Source organism: Vidua chalybeata, chromosome 5, assembly GCF_026979565.1.
Source record: "Vidua chalybeata isolate OUT-0048 chromosome 5, bVidCha1 merged haplotype, whole genome shotgun sequence".
Taxonomy (NCBI): Eukaryota; Metazoa; Chordata; class Aves; order Passeriformes; family Viduidae; genus Vidua; species Vidua chalybeata.
The window spans coordinates 27,809,524-27,831,384 of NC_071534.1; the positions used below are offsets into that span (position 1 = coordinate 27,809,524).

General features: G+C 41.3%; 1 protein-coding gene across 1 annotated transcript in view; it reads right to left on the minus strand.

The window, feature by feature from the left end:
• TMEM178B (transmembrane protein 178B) overlaps window positions 1-21,861 on the minus strand; it is a 205,413-nt gene that overhangs the window by 11,283 nt on the left and 172,269 nt on the right. Inside the window, exon 3 of the mRNA XM_053943069.1 lies at window positions 6,656-6,793. Coding sequence (XP_053799044.1) covers window positions 6,656-6,793 — 138 coding nt within the window. The remainder of the gene's footprint in view (window positions 1-6,655; window positions 6,794-21,861) is intronic.

Consider the following 21,861-nt stretch of genomic DNA (forward strand, 5'->3'; position numbering starts at 1 on the left):
ACAGCACAGGCAGAGGAAGCACAGCACAGAGGCTCGGGGGTTTGGAAGACAAGGCTCTCTGTGGAGGTTGGTGTTAAAGCGGATACAGATGTGTGCAGCACAGCTACACCGACAGCAGCGCTGCACGGGCTCCCAAGCCCTGTTTTGAAGCCCCACTTTCTGATGGGATTGGCATCCCCACCTGGCCATCAGTTCCTGGGCACAGCGAGTCGTGCTGTGACAGCTGATGGCACTGGCACAGAGCCCTGGGTGTGTCCTCATCCCTGCTGGCACCTTGCAACAGCCCCGCAAGAAGCGTGGCACAGCTGGGGCACAAGAAGGTGACCCAGTCTAAATGGTTGGTCCATCCTCTGTCTGTGAGGATAATAAAGCATTTTGTTTCTTTACCCCTGGACTGAGGAAAGGAATATTTTGCAAGTATTTCTGAGAAGGCTGGAAATTACTTATTAAAAGCTATTTCTTCCTAGTTTAAAATTAAAAAAAAGAACACACTCATAACATACATAAGTGGGTTTTTCTTTATTTCTTTAAAAAACATTCTCTCTTCATATCTAAAATAAAACATTACTTTATGCCAACACACCTGTATAACATAATTTTTTATTCCCTCTCACACATCTTTCCTGCCTGCTTATCTTTACTGCAGCAGCCAGCACCGGAATGAACAGGTGATCACCTCTGCTGTGGGAAGGATTTGAAGCTTTTCTAACCCTGACCTAGGTCCTCTGAGTATGAATGGGCTGCAGAGAGTAATGTCCCTGCAGCACTCTTAGGGGGTGTCAGAAGAAACCCAAATCAGTGGCAAAAGTGGAACTGGCAAATGGCATTTGAAACCCTCAGACTGGCAGATCATCACTGATGGCGAGGGAGGAGAGGATGAAAGAAATTCCTGATTTTTTTGAAAGCAAATGCTAGAACAAAAACTCAGGCCAGAAGAACTCCATACTAATACTATATGTGTACAGCATGACTTCCAGGCCTTTCAGTGCCACTAGAAAAGGAAGTTTCAGACTCCCAAGTGAAGCTCCAAGCCCAGTACCTCAGGCAAAAATATCACTAGGCAAAAACAAGAAATGAGCTGCTGTATGAGACTCCAGATCATTTTATTACAGATCTGCATTGTGAAGCCAAATCACATATGAGGGCATTTAACAGCTGGAATAATTTCCAAGTAGACTAATTAGAGACTGAATTATTAATGGTAAAATTTCTAATTGTCTCAAAGCAAGGTTACAGCAAGAAACTCACTTGACTTTGTAAAGAATAATGAATATTTGCAAGACTAGTAAAATTACATGCTTCTCTAAGGAAATTGGTAGCAAATGGGGAAAAAACAATAAAGCCACCCTAAAGTGCATGTCACAAGATAAAACTGGTAGACACCTGATAAGAGAACAGGTAAAAGTAAACAAGTGCAGAGATGATTTATTACATTCATTTGCAGTAAATTTGGAACAAAATAAGCAACGCAGAAGTCTCTCCCTGAAGGGCTGCCTTGTTAGGCATGCAGTAAAACCCCTAACTATTTCACTGAAGTGTGTTTTCAGTACAAATTACAGACTTACAAAAGGAAAATACATGGATGTGCAGCTGACGGACAGAGCTCGTTAAGGGTGATAAAACATCACCCTTTGTCAGTCTTTTAATACACTTACAAAGGCAAGTGATATAGCTTTGGCCAGGGATAATTGTGTGCTGAAACGAGTACCAGATATTGGAAGTGCCATTTTGTAGTTCCCGCTGGGACAACAGACAGCAGTTCAGCAGGAAGGTGCACAAGTTAGGGAGGGGGAGGATGAAATTACTGCCAAAACACTGGATCATGCCACCAGGAGGCAGCCACCCCACTTTCCCCACAGCAGGCACTGATGAGGAGGAAAAGGGCTTTGAAGTATTTCGGTAAGAAGTCAGCCCTGCCCTCAAATTAGAAATAAAGCAAGCCATACAATATTTCAAAACAGCTGACTGAAATCAGCTGACCTGGGAAAACATCGGGCTATCAAAGATTGTCTTTAAAAGATTACTTTATAAAACAAGTACAGTAACAGAAGATGTGGTGAGGTTGGGTTTGCATGACTGCAAACCTAGCAGAATCTGAGATGCTGAAACAAGAAAATCCTGTGGATGAATGTGCTGGAGAGCAGGTAGAAAAACCTGGGGTTAGATGGATCAGCTTGTTCACTGATCATGATACAGGAAATATTCACAAACAACTTTATGGAGAACTGAAAGAAGGGATTCCTGAGACAATGGAATTTGCCTTGGTAGAGTTACCAGTGTGCCAGTTCATAGCATCACAGCTCTTTGGAGCTGGAACTAAAACTGACATTTGACCTTGACAATATTGGCTAAATTAGATGTTGAGGGAGTGAAAACACCAACCAAAAGAATTGGCAGGTTTGCCATGATAATAAACCCAAACAAGTCAAGGATTTGAATACATTCAAAAGAACTGCTCAAAGCCAGAAAATGTGATCTTCCCGGGAACTGATGAGGTGGCCACCTCTAGACTTGAAAATGCAAAAGCATAGTTTTGATGCAAATAAATTTGCTTTGGTCAAAACACAACGTATAAAATATCCCACGTGAATTTCCTCAGGCAGATGTTTAACTGGATTCCTGTTAGACTAGGTACTTTATGAGCATGAAAGCATCGCATTTGCCACAGGACTCTGACATTTGGAAGTAGTGTTACAGATGCTCCTAAGGTTCCAGAAATTATTATAAAATTACAAAATTACTGGCTGGAGCTTTTACTTGTGCACAGATTTTTGGTAATTTGCATGAAGAGAAAACACAAGAACCTGCAAGAGTATGTGCTTGGAGTCATGTATAATTTGAGTGTGACCCACTTCTGTAATAGAATTAAACAGTCTCAAGTAAAATGAATAAAATGAACTAATCACAGTGAAATTTAAGAGCACAATTCCAAATGAAGAAACTATCAAAAAGGGGAACTCTCCCACCTTGCAGGGTAAAATGATACTGACAATACAGGAATGTAACATTAGTGTAATTCTGGGTAAAGGAGGCTGTGCAACAGTACCATAATGCAAAGTGAGATTAAAAAAAGCTAAACATAATTTACAGTATCCATCTGGCTCTGTAGATGATGAGGGACTGAAAAAAAAATCCTACTGTGGTCAGGCAAACACTGTAGTTCAAGATAAGGAATTCAAGTATAAATTGTACAATAAATACCAAAAATTATTTTTGCTAAAAATGAGCTGTGGAAGCCATAAGGGATCTGTGATTGCTGTTGATACAGATACATTTGGAATAAACAGAAGAGATGAATTATTAATAATTTTTAGCTTGTTACAAAACATGCAGAATAGCAGTGTAAAACAGACTCTAAATCATAGTTTACATGTCCTGGATTCTGGATGAGCTAAAAACCAAATAATGGCCTGCATTTCATAAATGACTTGTTTCAGCAATTTGCTTGAGAAATTAGATCAAGCAAAGTAAAGCAAGTCCTTATGAGGCACTGCCACATGGGCTAGCAAGAGGACTGTTTGGTAAATATAATAAAGAACCAGAAGTCCAGGCAAACCACATCTGGTCTTATTAGATTATTATAGCGCTCTTCTCAGTGCTCTGTTGAGATTTCCTGTTCAAAGAATTATGGGAAATAAGGGACAAACCCCATGCAAAAGAGCTATTTATCTAGAAATAAAAACATAGCTAAGACAAGTGGTGTTGAAAATGGAAGGGAAGATTAGATTTCATTCTGATTCTATGGCCACCAATTGAACACAGTCTCCTCTCAGCTGCAATGAGGTCAGATGGCAGAAACCTTCCAAAGCAGTTTTCCCATTATGGGACTTGAGAAAAAGGCAAAACTAAGAGGCACTCTGTCTCCATGCATTTTAAGGAACAGCACAGTACTATGTTGACAGCACTTATGGCGTGACAGAAGCAACAGTTTTGTATTCAAACACCATTCAGCAATAAAAAAGTTTAAATTAAAAGACTCATTGGCTGTAAAAGGAATGACTGTAACACATGACACAGTCTGAAAACATTGATAGCTACTGACTTTTAGACTAGATGGCTCTAGTTGTGTATTTTATTAACTGACTGCTTCAGTTTGTAGATGTTACTTTATGCCCATTTGCTGTTAAAAGAAATCAGTATAGCAGTTGCTATTGACTTGTGCAAAACAAGAAAGAGGGTAACCTTTGGGTAATACTGATCCACGTGTCTGCACTGAAGCAGAAAATAAGTTTGATCTCCTCCCAGCGCATCTTTATTTATAATATTACACATCTTGACAGAATTTGGCAGATAAAATAATCTGGTGCTTCTCATTTCAATTAGTTTCATGTTCCAACTGCTGGATCTGGTTATTATTTTGTCTATACAAAGAGCATGCTCCTATCAGATGGCTTCCCATTGCATAGGTACTTCCACTCTGTGTTCAAGTCAATTATAAACCTTCTGGTAAACAGTTTCAAGCAATTGGCTTTTTGTGGCATGCTGTCTTTTTCTTGTTTTTCAAACCACAAGTCATTTTTGTAGCTGTTCTGCAAACCTCTCCCATTATTTCCACATCCTCCTTTAGCATTGACACCTGATTAGGATGTCCAGAAATAGTTTTGCTTAGCCCAGGGATAACCCCACCTCATTATCTCATTGCATATTCCATAAAAAATAACACATTTAGCAGCTGCATTGCATTGAGAGCTCCTGTGCAGCTGGATGATCCCAGTATCCACGATTCCAGAGACCTTTGCAGAGCCACTGCTCTCTGAGAGGGAGTGTTCCATGGGGATGACTGAGGCTGTTCCCAGCTGTGTGACCTTGGCTCCATTTCCACTGAAATGTGTGTTGTTTGAGCACCCCAAAAGATGGCTTTGTAAGCTGTGAGTGATCCATTCCACTACACATGGTTAAAACTGAATCTCTTTTCACCTGGAAACTTTATCAGTCATCTTTCAAATCACTCGCAAATAACCTTGAGTTAAAAGGTAATCTCTGCAGCTGCACTGGAAACCAACCCATATATAATGATAATTTCCAAATAGTAAACAAGACATAGCTAGTTTCTAATAAATGTAAGTTTTCTGTATTTATTTAGTATACTCTTAATGTTTTAATATGAATGTTGGGCTGCAGTAAGTTAAATACCACACAGATATCTGAGCAGATTAGAGCAAAATGGCCCCTGTGCAAACTAAGCTTTTAAATAAATAAGAAACACCAAGCTCATCTGGCAAGCCATTACCTATAATGTTTTGCCACCCACAAGAAAGCATTTACAGACATACCCATGAAGACCAGTGTGTGCTTGCACAAGGTGCTAGCAGATTTCAAATGTGTTTGTAGGCAGAGAGAGAACTGATGTCTAATGACACCAGCACAACACCACTAGAACATAAATACTTGTTACTCCAGCATTTAACTCCTCTTCTGGGACTACAGAATCTTTCCTCTATGTCACACACTGATCTGTGTCACACCACAGAACAGATAAACAGATGATAAAATGCACTGAAGTGATGATCTGCCTGGAGGGCAAAAACCCAGCTAAACAAAAATCACCAGCAGAGAAAAGAAGAGAGAACAGAAGTAGTGGTGTTCACTTTGAGACATTCACCCAGGGCTCTGTTTGGGACTTGCCTCTTGCACCCTTCATGTCAAGTAATTGTGCCTTGAAATTTGCTGCTCATAGGAATTTGAATGGCATCTGTAGTAAGGAAGGCTGGTACATTACATGGGAAATATTGGATGACCTTGAGGGCTGGTATAGTAGGAATGGGAAGAAGTTCAAAAGCACAGAGTGTCAGGACATGTACCTGGGGATTAATAAACAAAACTTCTGCTGTAAATTGGGAGAGCATCAGTAGGAAGGTACAAAGGTGGAGAAAGCTCTGCATGTCTGATCCAACTGCAGGATGAAAGTGGGTCTCCAGTGTGATGCAGCATGAAAAAAGCAAATACAACCACAAAATACTTCAGGCAAGGAATTACCAGCAGGGGAAGGAAACCATCACACCACTTATACAAGGCATTGATTAGACCTTGTTATTGAATGGTCCTCCTCATCCATATTGGAGAAAGGCAAGTACAAACAGGAACAGGTGGCAGAAAAGGCTGCTGGATTGATAATTGTTCTTACAGAGAGAAGTCTACAAGAAAGTATCTGTAAAAATATAAGGAAAAGGAAAACAGAAAATGCTCTTCATAGGTACAGCAAAGAAAGAGAGATATAAACTAAAGGTTACATGAACAGCTGATGAGTAATAGATTATAACTCTCAGCATAGTTTCTAGGTATCAAAGTGTTCCACTGTGGAATTGGATAGTGGTGGGAATAACATCTGCATAATCCTTGGATTTTTATTACTGAGCTTACTAAGTGACAGTGTTAAATCCAACAAGGGAGTACTGTACTAAAAATCTCAGATTACCCTTTCTACTACCATGAGTTACAGACACTCCAGACAAGTTTTGGGATGGAAGTTAAATGTAACTATGGCTGGGTGATCCTTGATATGCACCAGAAGGAGCTCAGAATGAAACCAAGTCCAAATCAGGTAAAACAACTCTGAAAACATATTTTCAGTGACTTAGAAAAGGAGGGACATGTGAAAAGAGGGAACATGAAAACATCAAGAAAAATGCATTTCTTCAAACACCACCATCCTTACCTCCCATGAGGAAGAGAAGCCCTGCCACATACTGCATAAGGCCTCGATCCCAACAGCACCCCAGAACGCCGATAATCCATCCAAAGAGGATGATGGCCACAGCCATGCCCATGAAGCCAGCTGTCATCCTGCGCAGATCTGCAGTGGGGAAGACAGAAAAACAACATGAGTGGGAACAGTGACAAATCAGCATCATCAGGGGTTCATAACAGTCTTAATCCAAAATGCTACTGATCTGCAAGGACTTCAGTGTGTGTTGGTATGGGATGATTTAAGTAAGGATGATTCAGAGCGAGGACAAAACATAAATTAAATCACTAGCTTGGGCTGGGGAGAGAAAGAGCAGCTGACTGTTTTATCACTCAGTGAAGCTCAGTGCAGATGCACTCAAGTGACTTGTGACAGCTTGCTCAGGAGTTAGAAGTTGTAAAATGGCCTCAGTGCAATGCAGTGCCTAATAACTCCAGTCTCTGGGCACTAGCACAACATCTTGTTTACATCTTGCCTTCTCATCTCTGTCCATTACTCCCCAGCATCCAAAGGATGTCCCTGCTCAAAGTGATCAGCAAAGCAGTTTCTATGCTTTGTGCCAGCACACACATGACAGAGTATGCACCTCAGTTGTCACTCCAGGTGTAAGTTGGGCCATGGCATCCAGGCGTGGTAGGAGTGAAATGTGGTATGTCCAGAACAGCGAGGCACACCAATCCTCTGGTGTCAGACATCATCAAATGCACTCCAGATACATGGCTGGGACAGAGGACACATCATTGTCCTCTCCTGTACCCAGATGGTGACCTTGCCAGATGATTTTTGGTGAGGACGTTTTTGGCTGCTCCAGTGGGCACTAAGAGTAGAAGGAGGGCAGGGCACTGGAGAAAAACATTCTTGCTCTTCAAGTAGGGACTGAGTACATCTGATGTGGGTGACAGGGGCTGACCTGCATTTATTTCATAAATAAAGGAAAAGGGTCCCCACGTCTTAATGAAAGGAATACTTAAATAAAGACCTGGGTATGTTGCATATTTGCCTTCTGCAAAAAGGATAGGACTATGGGACTGCTCTTCCTGCATGTGCTGGGAAAATAAAATTCTTCACAGTTGGTTTGAATGTGAAATCTGGGCAGTGAGACCATGTGGCAACTGAAAGAGCAAGGACTATGTGAGTTAAAGAGCATCTTCACACCCTCATATAATGAAACAGATGGGGGCATCTTCACTAATATTTGATTATTCCCTGTCCCCCCTTCATGCACACATAAAAATTTGAAGCACTGATATGTCAGGAGTATATGTACAGAGAAAATTCCAGCCAAGTCAACTCTCTAAACATTTGTTTCCTTCTTGAAACTTTTTTTTTTCACAGCAATGATTTTACTTCTTTTTTCCCCAAGAAACAGAATGCTTATGACAGAGAAGAAAGATTTGAAAACTGTGAATCATCCACCAGTCTCTGTGGCAGCTTTTCTCCTTGGCTGGCCTTTGACTGTGTCTCAGTTTCTATTATTTTTTATGCTTTTCCAACAGTAGATAAAAAGATCAGCAATACCCACAACACAGATTCAATGAATTCTGTGAAGAGATAAATTACCATCATCAGAGGTTTATAAAACTTCATATCCAAAATGCTAAGTGTCCACAAAGTCTATCAGTATGCTAGGACAGAATGACTTGAAGGCAGTTTACTCAGGTCCATGTTCATTGCAGCACTTTGTATGCAAGCTCAAGTTGCAGAACACAACCTCTCCCTTGAAGATATAACTCCTTCTTGTAAAGTATCACTGATTTTCCAAGGAGTCTCTCTGACAACATAAAGATAACCAGATCTTCAGCCCACCAGTAACCAGGCTCTTTTAACAAGATACGCATTGTAAAAGTACTTTTGTCTTAGGTTTTGTGACTGTTCCATCACATTTGAGTATGTTCAAAAAAAAGCATTTCCTGCAGAAACTAGTACTTCCCCCAGGCAATGTCTCTGTTCTTTGGGAATTTCTCAGAGTGCTTTCTAAAACAAGCAGTAAGTGTTAGTAAGCATTTTTGATGGCCAAGTGTCTTCCTACTTTTTAAGTCCATAAGGCTCTGGTCTCAATTTGACAATAAAACCATAAAATCTCTACTGTTTCCTGTATCATCTTCCATAACAGCACAGCACATCTCTCCAAGGAGCTGCACAGCTCTTTGTGTCAGCCCTACAAACCCTTTGCAATTTAACTTGTGAGTGCTGACTCACAAGTTTAATTTGCCTGTCCAAATGGAAACATACCCTAACAACCTGCCTCCAATGAGCTCAGCTTAAATATCTTTATTCAGCTTCAAGATGTCCAGAACCTCTCAGATCTACCCCAATGGATAAAACTGGCTGATGGACCCAGTTTTCATAGGCCCCAGAGTGGATCACAAGCATCCCCACATCATGTATGCCAGATTCAGGAATGGTGTTTATCCTGCTAAAATCTGAGTGAATTTTGCCATTAAACAGAAGATGTGAAGGAGCAGGACCAAGATTTCTAGGTCAAATTTTAAAATTTGTTTCCCTCAACCTCTTTTGCTGATGGAGCCTGAAATTCCCTTGCTAATACAGTGAAATCCAAATAGAACTTCTTTATGGACTCTTAGTTCTCACAAGTTCAGTGAGTTTAGTTTAAGAGTACCACTGTTTGTCCAGTTGCAAATCTGCTTCTCACAAATCCATCCACTAGGGATTGTCTGAAACGAATAAAATACAATCTTTCTTTTCTATTTAAAACTATTTGGCCTTTGTCCTGCCATAACATCCTTTGAGGGGAGCCCTTGGAAATGGCAGTGCTGGGAAAGGGGGTTGTAAAGTTGGCTTCAATAACAGCCTGCACTTGTCCAACAGCATCCTCCTGGCACTCCTCACCTGTCAGTGCCCACATGAAGCTGAGGTCAGTGCTGGGATCAAGTCTATTCAAAGTGATTCTTTTGTGGAAAAGTACTTAATGGATGTAAATGAATCATCAGCCTCAGGCTGCTTAGAGGAATAGGAGCCTATATTCCCCAGACACAATCCCTGTTAATGGGGTTGTTTATGATTACTGTTTGTTGGTGTGGTGCTCGACATGGAAGGGACAGAAGAAAAGCAAAGATTTGCATTGTGTACTCGAGGCAATATCTGAATTCGTTCTGCTAATTTAGGATGGAGGGATGACATATAAATAAACAATAGCTCATCAGTACAAATTGATGGGGTTTTGTCTGAGTTTGATTGGCACTGATAAAATCCTTCCTGAATGCATCCTGAGAAGGTAAAAAGGGTCATGCTGTCATGTAACACCACTTATGACATTTGAGTAAATTCTGGGTTTGGTTTATTTTTCTGAAATTGCTTTTATTTATTTTTAGGCTATGAAATTATTAGTTCTCTACATTCTTTCTCTTTTTGAAAACCGCTCTGAGTAATGGGATCTCAGGGTCATGGCATGACAACACCAATCAACTGAAGGAGTGACTATGCCAGCAAAATACATAGTTGAATCTTATACAATCAAATGGGAGCTGCAACAGCAAACAAACTTATCTCAGTGCATCCATGAGCATTGCTTAGCTGGTCCTGCAGCTGATCCTCTCCTGGGTACCCATCCCAAGTCCTCACACTGCAGCAAAGTGCACAGATTGCAGGGACACTGAATTCCCCTTCTCTACCATCTAGCAAACCAAACCTTTAGAAATGTAGCTACAGGGTGAAAGTAAGGAATGTATTGCATTGCTTATTCCATAACCTAAAATACGGAAGTTAATTTTTAATGCTTGGCCTATATGACTGCTGGTTTCAATGATTTACTATGTGGACATAGATACCAACATCACTTGTGGGTGAAAACACAATATTGTCTTTCCACACATTTTTTAGAAACACCTTCTTCATCCCTTTTTCTTTTTAATGTCGACTAAAAGCTATGAGTGAATTATCTTATCTTTGGGAGACATATCTAGCACTGCTACAGGTGCTGCTGCATGTAAAAGGCAGGGAACTCAATCCTGACTCAAAAGCAAAGTGGGTCATCAAGCAAGGAATACGGGTGTCATTTTCATGTAGGTTGGGAACAACAAACTTCTCAACTGATAACATTGGAGAAGGGACAAAGAATGGAGTAATCCAAGTCCCATGATGGAGGCTGAAATGACAAATTTGAAAGCCACAAGTTTTGTGAATCATGATGAAAAGAGACACATTAACATTTTAGACAACATCCTTAAAATAGAGACAGATTCTCATAAACCAACATGCATTTCTTTAAAGCATTTTTGGTTTCTGCTGGGAGTTAACTCTATAGGTTTCCTGAAGATAAAGAAAGGCAGAAAAGCTGATTAAGAGTAATTTATTTCCAAGCCACTTGTGATGGAAGGTTCTCTCTGTCAGTTTGCAAATGCCCCTGCCCTTCCTTTCACCCCAATATCTGTCCATCTGTATTTGTTATGAGCAATAAGGTAATTCATGCAGGTTATCACATCGTGGAAGAAGTTTCACACCCCAGCAGCTGCAAATATAACATGTTCTGATTCAGCTTTGCTTTTTAAAAATTTCAATATTCCTTTTTGACTTCTGATGTTCCGTTCTCTTCCTTGATTTTGCAAGTCATCTTTCCAAAGCAAGGGCTCAGATTTCCTGTTGATATCTGTCTTCCTTTCCACAGAATTTAATAGTACCCCCAAAAAATCTAGAGATTGCTTTCCTCACAACACATACAGGAAGCACTGTATGAAAACTCTTCTGAAAGATGGGGAAACCAAGTCAAGAATAGTCAACATGCCCCCAGCTACAAAAAAAGTTTGTGGAGAGTGTATAATTAAATCTATATTAACAGGATTTCTGGACAGCCCTTGAATCACACAGCACTGCTTTTGCTTTCAGAACTGCTTGTTCTCAAGTGTTTGCTAGCAAATCAAACTACAGTGCTTGTTATCAGACCCTCAGAAAGTGCAATATTGCTGCAAATAGTATTTCAGATAGTCCATCCTACATGTCCTCCTTCCTTCTCCCAATAGAGGAAAGTCTGCAGAGACTAAGCACCCTGAAGTCTATATCAAGAATATCTAGAACAGCTTAGAAGACATTCGGGGTATATCACAGTTCTTTCCTGAGGTGTCCCAACAAAAGGGAAAATCAAAAAGGAAATCACAAATGCATTTCTGTGCCCATCTAGGAACAGATGTCAGGATATAGTAGAAATACTATAGAAGCAGAATACTATAGTAGTAGCATAGCAGAAGAACACTATAGTAGTCACAAGTAGAAATAGACTGGGATGGCATAATTCTTTAGCATAATCCTTCCTTGCAGGTCACTCTGATCTATACCCTCCTGTACTAAATTCCCTCTGATTTGTCTTTACCAGGGATCGAGAACATTTGTACTTGAAAAGAGTCAAAATCACTCCTTTTTCTTCCTTTTCCAAAGTATATGTACTGGAAATTGTTCAAGAACTGCACACAGCCCTAGAACACAATTTACCAGATTTCACTGAGCTTTGTTTAAATTACTTCTCTTATAATGAATCAGCAGCATAGAGGTATCTTTCTCTGACATAATCCCTTCTCTTATCTCACACTGAAACTTCAGCAGGGGCAAGATAGAATTGGACAGACATGTCTTTTATTGAATGCCAGCCCTGCAGCTCCCAGGTACAATGAACAAGTGACTGTTAATGCGGGTGATTTTGAGTGGCATCTTCTGGCTCTCACTATTCTCTCTGCAGAGCTTAAAACTGTATTTTGGATGAGGTTGGCAAATAGAGGGTGAGGGTTTTAATCTTTTCTTTGCGCTTCAGGTATGAAGAGATAAGAAAAGAAATATGTATTAGTCTACCTGAGACTGTTAAAATCTCTGAGTGCCTTTCACTGAATCATGTGGTAACCCAGTTCTCAGTTTAAAGATTACTCTAATGCAATCTCCATGAGTACAACCCACTTCTACCAAAGTAACAGTAGATTACATTTACATGTAAGTATCTGCACCAAAGAGACTCAGAAATATGCACATCACAAACATACTCTAAAACACAGCTCTCTCAAAGCTGAGAGAAAAAACAGCAGAAGACCCTCACAAAAAGGGAAGCAGCTCTGTCAAGGATAAAGTGAGCCTTCATATCTCAAGAGGTACAATGGCCTTTATAACACACATGTATAAATTCTCCGAAATAACAAAATCCCTTCACATTCTGTTGACTAGAGACTGTTATTTTTGTGATAAGTGAAGTGTTTGATTGCCGGCAATGCCTGAGCCCACCTATATGGAAAAGCTGATAGGAAGCTTTGCAAGCTGGCTGTGGTCTGTAATAGTTAACACGTCCCTCAGGATGAGGTATATGGAGAGTGGACATCATGAGATTGATTTATTCTTGTTGGGACAGGCTACCTATATGGATTTCCTCCAACAGAGTTTCAAGTGTTCTTAAAGTTATTTAAAACAGATACAATCACAAAAGGAAGGTGCCAGCTATGCACTGCTGGCACTTCAGTCTGCCTTCCTTCATAAGAAATCCCACAATTTCAGAGCCAGGTGAATAGTTCATCAAGGGAGGAATGAAGCCAGGTCTTCTACAAAGGCTGACACCTTCAGAGGTTTATGCTGGCAAATAGCAAACCCCACATGACACTGCAATTTCTTTTCTCTGGTGAGTTGTCATAAAGCACCAGAGGAAAGGGGAACTCCCAGACCAGGTCACATACTGATGTTCCTGTCTGAAAGCAATTCCTCCATTATTTGGGGAAAATTACAGGGGCCTAAGAAATTGTGCAGTGGTCAAAAGCACTATCTGGAGCTCAAATAACAAGTTCTGATTTCCTTCTTGCCTTTTCCTCATGTAGAGCAGAGAAGAGGAAAAAGAAGACCCCTAGACAGTAAGGGAGGGATTTAAGGAGGTACTAGAGAAGGAAGGAAGGAAACAAGGCTTGTTTAAGTATAGTGCACAAAAGGGTGAGAAGTGTCTCATGAGGGTGAAAAGATGGATTTGTCTTTAAGATACTTTATGATATGGATATTAGATAGTTTAATGCATAAATGTACAACAGGAATTTAACACATCTGAAGCAGTTCCACTATAGAAGGTGCAAGACTTATGTTGTGGGAGAATGACTGCGAATACCATCCCATAGAAGGGTTCAGCCTTTTGCTCCAATCCTACTTTCCCTTACATTCAAAAAGAAATTTTGACCAGAGAAGAATAAGGATCTTTTTCATTGTATTGGGTATTTGGTTGGGTATTATTTTGTTGTGTTGCTCTCTACTCAGCTCTGACTGACAGCAGGGTAGGAAGAAAAGAAAAGCTTTGCCCTTACAACCGCTGATCTAGTGGGCCAGTGTAGCTGAGCCTATGCCAAAGCATCGTTCAACTCAACTTTACTCTACTCTCATCTTTCATGCCCTATTCTACCTTCCCTACTCCACACCATTTCCTCTCCTTCTCTGGTTCTGGTGAAGAGATTTTATTGGAAAGTACCTGAAGCTGATTATGTACATTTCTTCAGCGATGTTCAAGAGCTGATCTTAGAGAGTCTTTCTCCAGATTTATTACCTGTGATTTCAGCACTGCAATATATGATCATCTAGGAATATTTCCAAGCTTTGGTCCCAGCAGAGTACACTTGCAATTTGTCCAGTCAACCCTTTCATCCCTCTTTCCCCTCTCTCCTCAGAAACAAGAAAGTCTGAGGCACTTGGAATTTTGGCCACTCTTCTTCATATTTATAACTTTAATCCTTCCAGCTCCTGCTGGACAAAGCAAACATTTCTCAGTTGTGACCAAGCTATAAGGCTTTTCGTTACACAGCTTCCATGGATTATGCAGGTGTTGAAAAACGTGAGGCATTTGAAATAAAATGGCTTTTGCTCAATTTCAGTGAGGACTTTGGGACTTTATGACATCAAAGCTGTGCCTTTTCCATTTTTTTCCTTCCTGTACTTTTGAAAAACTCAGGTAATACACACTCCTTTGTGCTGGTCATCTCTTATTGGAAGTGACTTCTACCTGGAGCCACTACAGCACAATATGGTCTTGATGGGGAGGAAGGACAACAGAGTCCCTCAGCATCACATTAGCCTGACCAGAGGGATCCTTCCTGGAGGATGTGAGGTGCCCTGCTCCCAGCACTTCCACCCCTGGGGGTAGTGGGAGAGGCCAGGTGAAAAGCCCATTTCTAAATGGAAGTTTCTCTGCATTCTCCAATGGTCTGGAAGAAATCTTTGATGGGCTCTGGGTTTAGGGCAAAGGTGTCTCCCTTCATTGTAAAGTGCTCTCAGTGCTGGTGAGAAGTGCTGCTCTGATACCACTAAGATTGAATACTCCATGTACCTCCACAAGGTACAGTGCACAGGAGGCAACACAGAGCAGGGCACCAGGGCCAGCTTCACCACACAGCCGTGCTGCCAGCCTCTCACAGGCACCTAGAGACACCTTGGGGGCAAGGAACTGAGCATCAGTGAAGAGCCCAGTGAGCTCTGCTTTCCCTGAAATTGGTGGGAGGGTTGGGCGCTCCAAAGCTTGCCTCTGAAAATCAGACTTTCTCCTGTCTCCCAGGGGGCCATGGAAACCAGTTTAGCACTTTCTCTTCATAGGCACTCAGATAATAATGACATAAAGTAACATTTGGATGAAAATAATCTGGACAAAAGAAAGCCCTATGATTTATTCTATAGATTAGTTACTTTATTACTTAGTTTACAGAATTGCCCTTCTGCTGTGAGCAGACTCTGCCCTGTTACAGTCTGCTTTTATATGTTGGTAACCATCACAGTATCAACATATCCACTAATCACATGGAATTTTATTAAGATTTAATCTTCAGATATTATCTCTTTAACCACTTCTTGCAAAGGTGGATAAGGCTCATCGGGGCCAGAAAGAAGCAGAAGAAAAAACCAGAACCACTTTTTTTCTTTCAGCGAGGAAAGAAGAGTGGACAAAAACAGGTGGATAATTGAAGAGTGATGAGAAAAATTAAAGAAAACCTTAAAGATGAGAAATGGAGTGTGACAAGAAGCAAAACCCATAGTTATATGTAGAACTCCAGTATGAGACAGGGTTAAGTGCCTTTTGTAAAAAGCAGATTTACCCTAAGCTTCTCCCAAAATAAACAAAGCTGGAGACGTGCAGCAATGGAGCAGAGGAGGAGCAGGAGGGGTAATACAGAAAGAAAGAGACTTGGTAACGGCACCTTTGTTTTATCTTCTTCTCTCTGCTTTTGACTTCCCTCCTCTGCTGCTGGTCCCAGCACCAAAGCCTTGCTCACAATCAGGAGCAAGTAAAATATTATGCTAAAGGTTTTCCTTCTTTTCATGCCCTGCCCCAACCACTTCACGAGCCTGAGAATAATCCCAGCACAAAGCATTCAGAGCAGCACGTTTGATAAATGGCCAGCATAAAAAAGGCTGGAGGTGGAGGGATGGTATCTCTGCTTTATCAGTGCCTCAGCCCTCTGCTCAAACACACTCATTCCACAGATCCCAGCATTAAACATTTCCATTCAGGAACTCTGAAATATGTATTCTTGTTTTTAAAAAGACTATTTAATGCAAGTGAGGCTGGGCTGAGGTGTAGGAAGAAAGGAAGGAGGATGGAAAAGAAAGAGGGAAGAAGTAGAAAAAGACAGAGCTGTGAAAAAACACTGTCCCTTATGGAGAAATTTTGATTTTGAAGTTTACTCTGCTATTAACATTTAAATTGAAAGGCGTTTCTTCCAAGCTCCAGATATGAAACCAGAAAATCTGCATTTAAATAGATACCATTTAAATGTGGAGAAAAATATATATCAGCATTGAATGCTTTCCCATTTGTCTGAAAAGAACTTCTCTTATAGATGATTATTAATTTTTTTCTTTTTTCTTTGTGTGTGCTAAAAAGAGAAATTGGAAGTACATTAAAATTCTGCTTGGCACAAGGAAGAGGTGGCACAAGGGGGATGGTTGCTTGATTAACTAAACCCCTGATTCTGAGCTCAGACTTTCTCCAGGAGGGCTGCTGGAGCCTGCAGGAGGCAGTCCAGCCTGCTACCAGGGTCAGGACCAAGAGGGGTCTGTCCTTTCTGGTCCTGGAGACATGGCACCCATAATCACAGGGCTCCAACTCCCACCACAATGCCCATCTCACTGGGGATGTCTCCAGGTTCCCATTCCCACCTGGAGAATCAAACTTTCTGCAGTTTTGTTATACACCTCTCTGGCTTCAGGACACCATCTAGAAAACAGGGGCACACACCTCCTCAAAAACCATGCAAAGTCAGGCTTTCTGTGTCTCAGTTCTCATAAACTGCAAAAATCTCACCTCAGTAGGTCATTTTGAAGATTAATGCATTAAAGACTGCCAGATGGGTTCCCTGCAGTGATAGCCCCAGAAGCCCTAAAAAGGCCTTGAACAGATAAAAACTGCATTATGGGGTTTTTTTCAATGGTAATTTGGAACTCATTCTGATTAAATCCTAAAAAATGGGATGTAAATAAGCAAAATAGTAGCTCTCACCTAAATACAGGCATCTATAAACTTGAGGAGAGCAACTGGAAATCATGACTCTTATGGGGCCAAGCTGGTATCATGGAACAAAGAACCTACAATCTTCTACTTTGATGCTGGGTTTTCATCAGACCTAATTTTTGCAGCATGATCTCGTCTCTAGTCACTGGATTGGTGAAAAAAAAACATCTGTTGTCACTCAACACTCAAATGAATTTGGCCAACTTGCCCCATTGCCTCTCCATCTCCCTCTCCCAGCTTGCTGGAATCTCACAAAGAACAATCTCATTCTTCATGGGGTCTCCAGCTGATTTTTCTTCTATGCAGATGACAACCACTTTCTGAAAATATATATGTGACAAGAAGAAATGTTTAGTAGAAAAAACAGGTGCCTGGAAAACGGATTCCCATTTATCCTTCCCTGCCCCCTCCAAAATCCAATCATTTCTGTGTTAATAAGCTCACTGACTATAATGCGGCACTAACCTTTCACAACTGATGCCAGTGACATTTTGACAGTTCCATATATGGGCCTGCTAAAAGCAGAAGGAAAATAAATTTGCAATTTGGTAAAAAGCTGGGTAAGCAGCCAAAGCAGCTTGGGGGAAGGAGAAGAAAACCGCCAAAGAGCCAAACAAAAGCCCACTGCGCAGATGTTACACACAGCAAAAAGGAAAAGCATATCCACAGCTGGAGTACCCCAGCAAACATGTGCTTGGGAAGAAAGCCTTAGGCACCTATTAAGCCCAGTCTAGCTTGAGATGCCTCCCAATAAATTCTCCTCACGTGGCGAATTTAGAAGTCTTTCCTAGCAGAAGGGAAATGGGACATGGTCTTCAATCTGTACAAACTATCAGATATCACAGGACTCAGCAGCTGTTCTAACAAGGAATCTTCAATATTTCCACTGATGTGATCAGCTGTAGGGAGACAACTATTTTCTAACACTATTTTGTGGGGTGTCTTTGAATTTACTTTTCAAAGTATCGCTGCACTGAATGCTTTCCCATTTGTCTGAAAAGAACTTCTTTTCTTGCATCTTAAGTGATGCACAAAGCATCACTGACAGTTCACAGACTGACTCACCTACTTGGTGTCTGTATCACACCCATCTTCTTCAAATTACATATATTGAATCTCATAATATTTGGCTAAAAAAAAAACTTCCAGAAAGAGGTCCAATCATCATATGACAAGATGAAGAAAAGAAGAATGCTGCACTTAGTTCATTCAGGTGGTTAATTAACCTCCAGTTAGGAGAGCCAATATTTCAACTGAATTGGTCCAGTTTCTGCTGCCAGGCAATTACTGATAGGAGGCAAGGTAAGTGGCACTGTAATCAGTCCACTTCCTTCTGATTCCCATTTCAGCAACACTGAAATAACTTTTCTCCTGAAATTAGAGGACTATGGCTTTTATGATGGTGCACTGATGCCTTGGTGGAAAATGTGAAGATGTGTTTGCTGTATTTGTGTATGTAAATAGTCATGTATTGTGATGGTATAGCTGATGTACACAGCTAACCAGAGATGCAAAATTACCACTAAAAGATAATAGTTTATTGAATTTTCTTTAGGACAATGTGGGTCTTCTTGGAACATCAGTCAGAGAGGCATCACAAGGGTCTAGACAAGCAAACTGCAGCTTGCAACTGAGAGGAAATGGAGCATGCTCTTTCCATATTCAGAAACATAACACAAACGTGGAGCCCAAAGGAGCTCTAACAAACCCTAAAATACTCCCAGAGCAAGGGCAGTGGGATCCACTGGCCAGCTGGTGGAGGTGGGCTGACACTAAAACACAAATTCAGAAAGCTGAGTCTTTGCACAGGCTGAGGACAGTAAGCCTGATGAAAATGTCACATATACTCTTTCCAAAACATTTTCCCTGAAGCATTTTTGTGTTCAAGAGATATCTGCAGGGCAGCTGCTGGACCACTGTATTAACCATGCTCAGGGAGAATGTGAACTCTAAGACCTTTTCAAAGTAAGGTCACTTGATAGGCAGGGGACTGTGGCCAAGGCTGGAGCAAACGTGGGTGTTTGATGCAGCTGCAGGACACAGGTGACTGCTCCCAGTGTGACATTTGTATGGAGTTACACCTGATGGAATTGGGAGAATGATGGAGGTCAGAAGTGCAGAGTGTCCAGCAGTTGTGACAGAGAGCTTGCTTTGAAGCCATGTATGTGTCAGACTTAGAGAAACAGCACGGAGCTGCTTCCAAAGCCAGTATACATAGCTCTGACGGATTCTGGCAACACATTCCTTCACCTAAAATAGATGGTAGGATCCAACTTGGCATGTGAGATTATCTGGCCTCATCAAATAAAGAAAAAGTGGGAACTAAGTCATTATTTGGCCACAGCACTGCAAGCAGGTAGGGTTTCCACACATGCCATGGGACAGAGTGAGCCTTTACCTTGTTCTAGCAATGCCACTGACATAGAACAGCCTGTAGGTGCTTAGCCAAAGCTTTCTCCTAAAGTCAGCTTGTTTCCAGTTTTGCAGAGGGCCTCCCTGCCCCAGCAGCCTGTTCCCACTCCCCAGAGAGCCCTCTGGGGGCTCATTTCCTTCCCTGACTTCCCGTGCTGCTATTCACGCTTTTTCAGGAAGACCTGTCCTTGCACAGGCTTCTTTGTGGAAGCAGCAGTAGAAGCACTGGTTAGCAGCAGATTTTTCGTCGGCTCATATCAGAAGTCCTGCTGCTGATAAAATTTCACAAGCCCACAGCAAACTGGGGCAACTGTGGGAGATATTCTGAGAAATTACCTCATGCTATTGGAAATTGTCCAGTCTAAACAACCTCCATGCACTGTCTGACAGGGTAGGAGACTGAACAATCTTGGAGCTGTATGTGGTCTCACAGGACCTATTACCTTTTCATGGAAAGCACCCCTTGATCTTTGCTAAGGAGAACAGTGAGTGCTGCGGGCAGCACCCTGACTCAGTCTGACAGAGTGGTGTGAGGCCATGAAACGTGGCTTGAGGTCTCTGAAGGGACTGATATTTGCATGGCAAACAGGATGGAAGGGCCCAAATTCCTGAGGATATCAGTATATACTCTAGAAAATTACGTAAGATCATCTAAGCCCAACAAACAATTCCCTCACAACACCACCAACAGACCGTGGTGGTGTTCCTTCATACCATGTATTTTTCAGCTATCATCCTAAATGGATTATTGTTGTTGTCATATACTCAACACTCCCAAACCCAAAAGTCCCTGTGCACTTCTGTCTCTGAAGTCTGCAGAAAGCACAGCAACGTGAGGACAAATGTGACCATTCCCCACCTACCTCATCAATCAGCCAGGAGCAGGGCTGATTATGTGTTTGGAGACAGGCAAGAAGAGAGGGAAAGCGGTGACAGTTATAAATGTTTTGCCACCTGAATGTGACATTAATGTATGTATGCAGTGTATTCACGATGTTAGGTATTTGTGCACAACCCTAATAAATACCATGTTTGACAGCAGTTTCACAAAACCACTCAATGAGCTAGAAGAACATGCCATGAGACAGAGTTTCTAGTTTTACTGTGAAAAAAAAGAAATATCCCTATATTAGTCAGATCCTCGACTTAGTGAAAATCTAGAGCAATTCCAATGAGCTCCATAGAAAGTTTAATTACTCAAAACCATGTTGAAGTGACCTGATAGATAAGTGATAAAAGCCTACTCCATAAAACACATTTCATTTCTATTGCCCAGAAGAGAGCCTTAGTAAGCTTCTGAGTTAGAAAGACCAATGTAGGATGCATGGCATTGCGACATCTCCATCTCAGGGACTCTTTTTTGGGGGGAAGGCACAGTTGTCCTGTTTCTTTCACTGGACGGTGATCTGGTGTCTGCACTCCAAAGTCAGAAACTCATCATACTACATGACTTGCCTCATAAGTTCACCTTAAAGGCCAAGTCTGTGATACTGACGTAGATCAGAGACGTTTTTACCATAAGTTGGAAGCTGACTGGAAAACTACCCTGGCAATTTCCTCAACTGCCAGGGGCTGTGGTGCTGCATGTGGAAACATGTGGGCCTGACTGGGTGCTGTCCTGAGGGACAGCCTCACATCTCCTTGTCAGCAGAGCACCCCAAAAGCAGTGACAAGTGTCTATGCAGTTATCTGCTTGATTCTGCCTTTCTATTGCTTTTAAGATGCTACAAAAGAGGGAAAGTTAAGTATCACATTAAAATGTTTATATACTCCATATAAAAAGTCCAAAAGGTCTCATATGGACATTTTTTTATAATAAAGCTTCTGACTTTGCATTTCAAACAACCTTTTTTTTTTTTTAATTGCACTTACATTTAAAAGAAAAAAGATTCAAAAATGTTAAGACAATCAAAGCAGCTCAATTCAGCCAAAACTCTTGGCTGCTCCAAAATAAACTGTTGTTCATTTTGCTGAAAAACTTTTAAAAGCCACCTGCAGTCCTTCCACCATGCTGCTTTATTCACTGTGCCTTTCCAGCCCGAAAGCCCTTTTATTTCAATAGCCCTGTCCATCAGTGCAGCACCTGAGCAGTGGCACAGGGCTAATAATATCCTTGGCAGGAATGAGAAAGCTAAACTGGGAAACCAAGCTTTGACAGCAGTGGCAAAACCAGAATTATTCTTAAATATTTTTGGTTTTGAGATGGCATATTGTTCCAATTTTGTGCCTCCACATGCATGACTCAATTGATATGGGATCTGAAATCCTTGTAGCACATTTTCTCACTTTTAAGAAGCGTCTTGGTTCA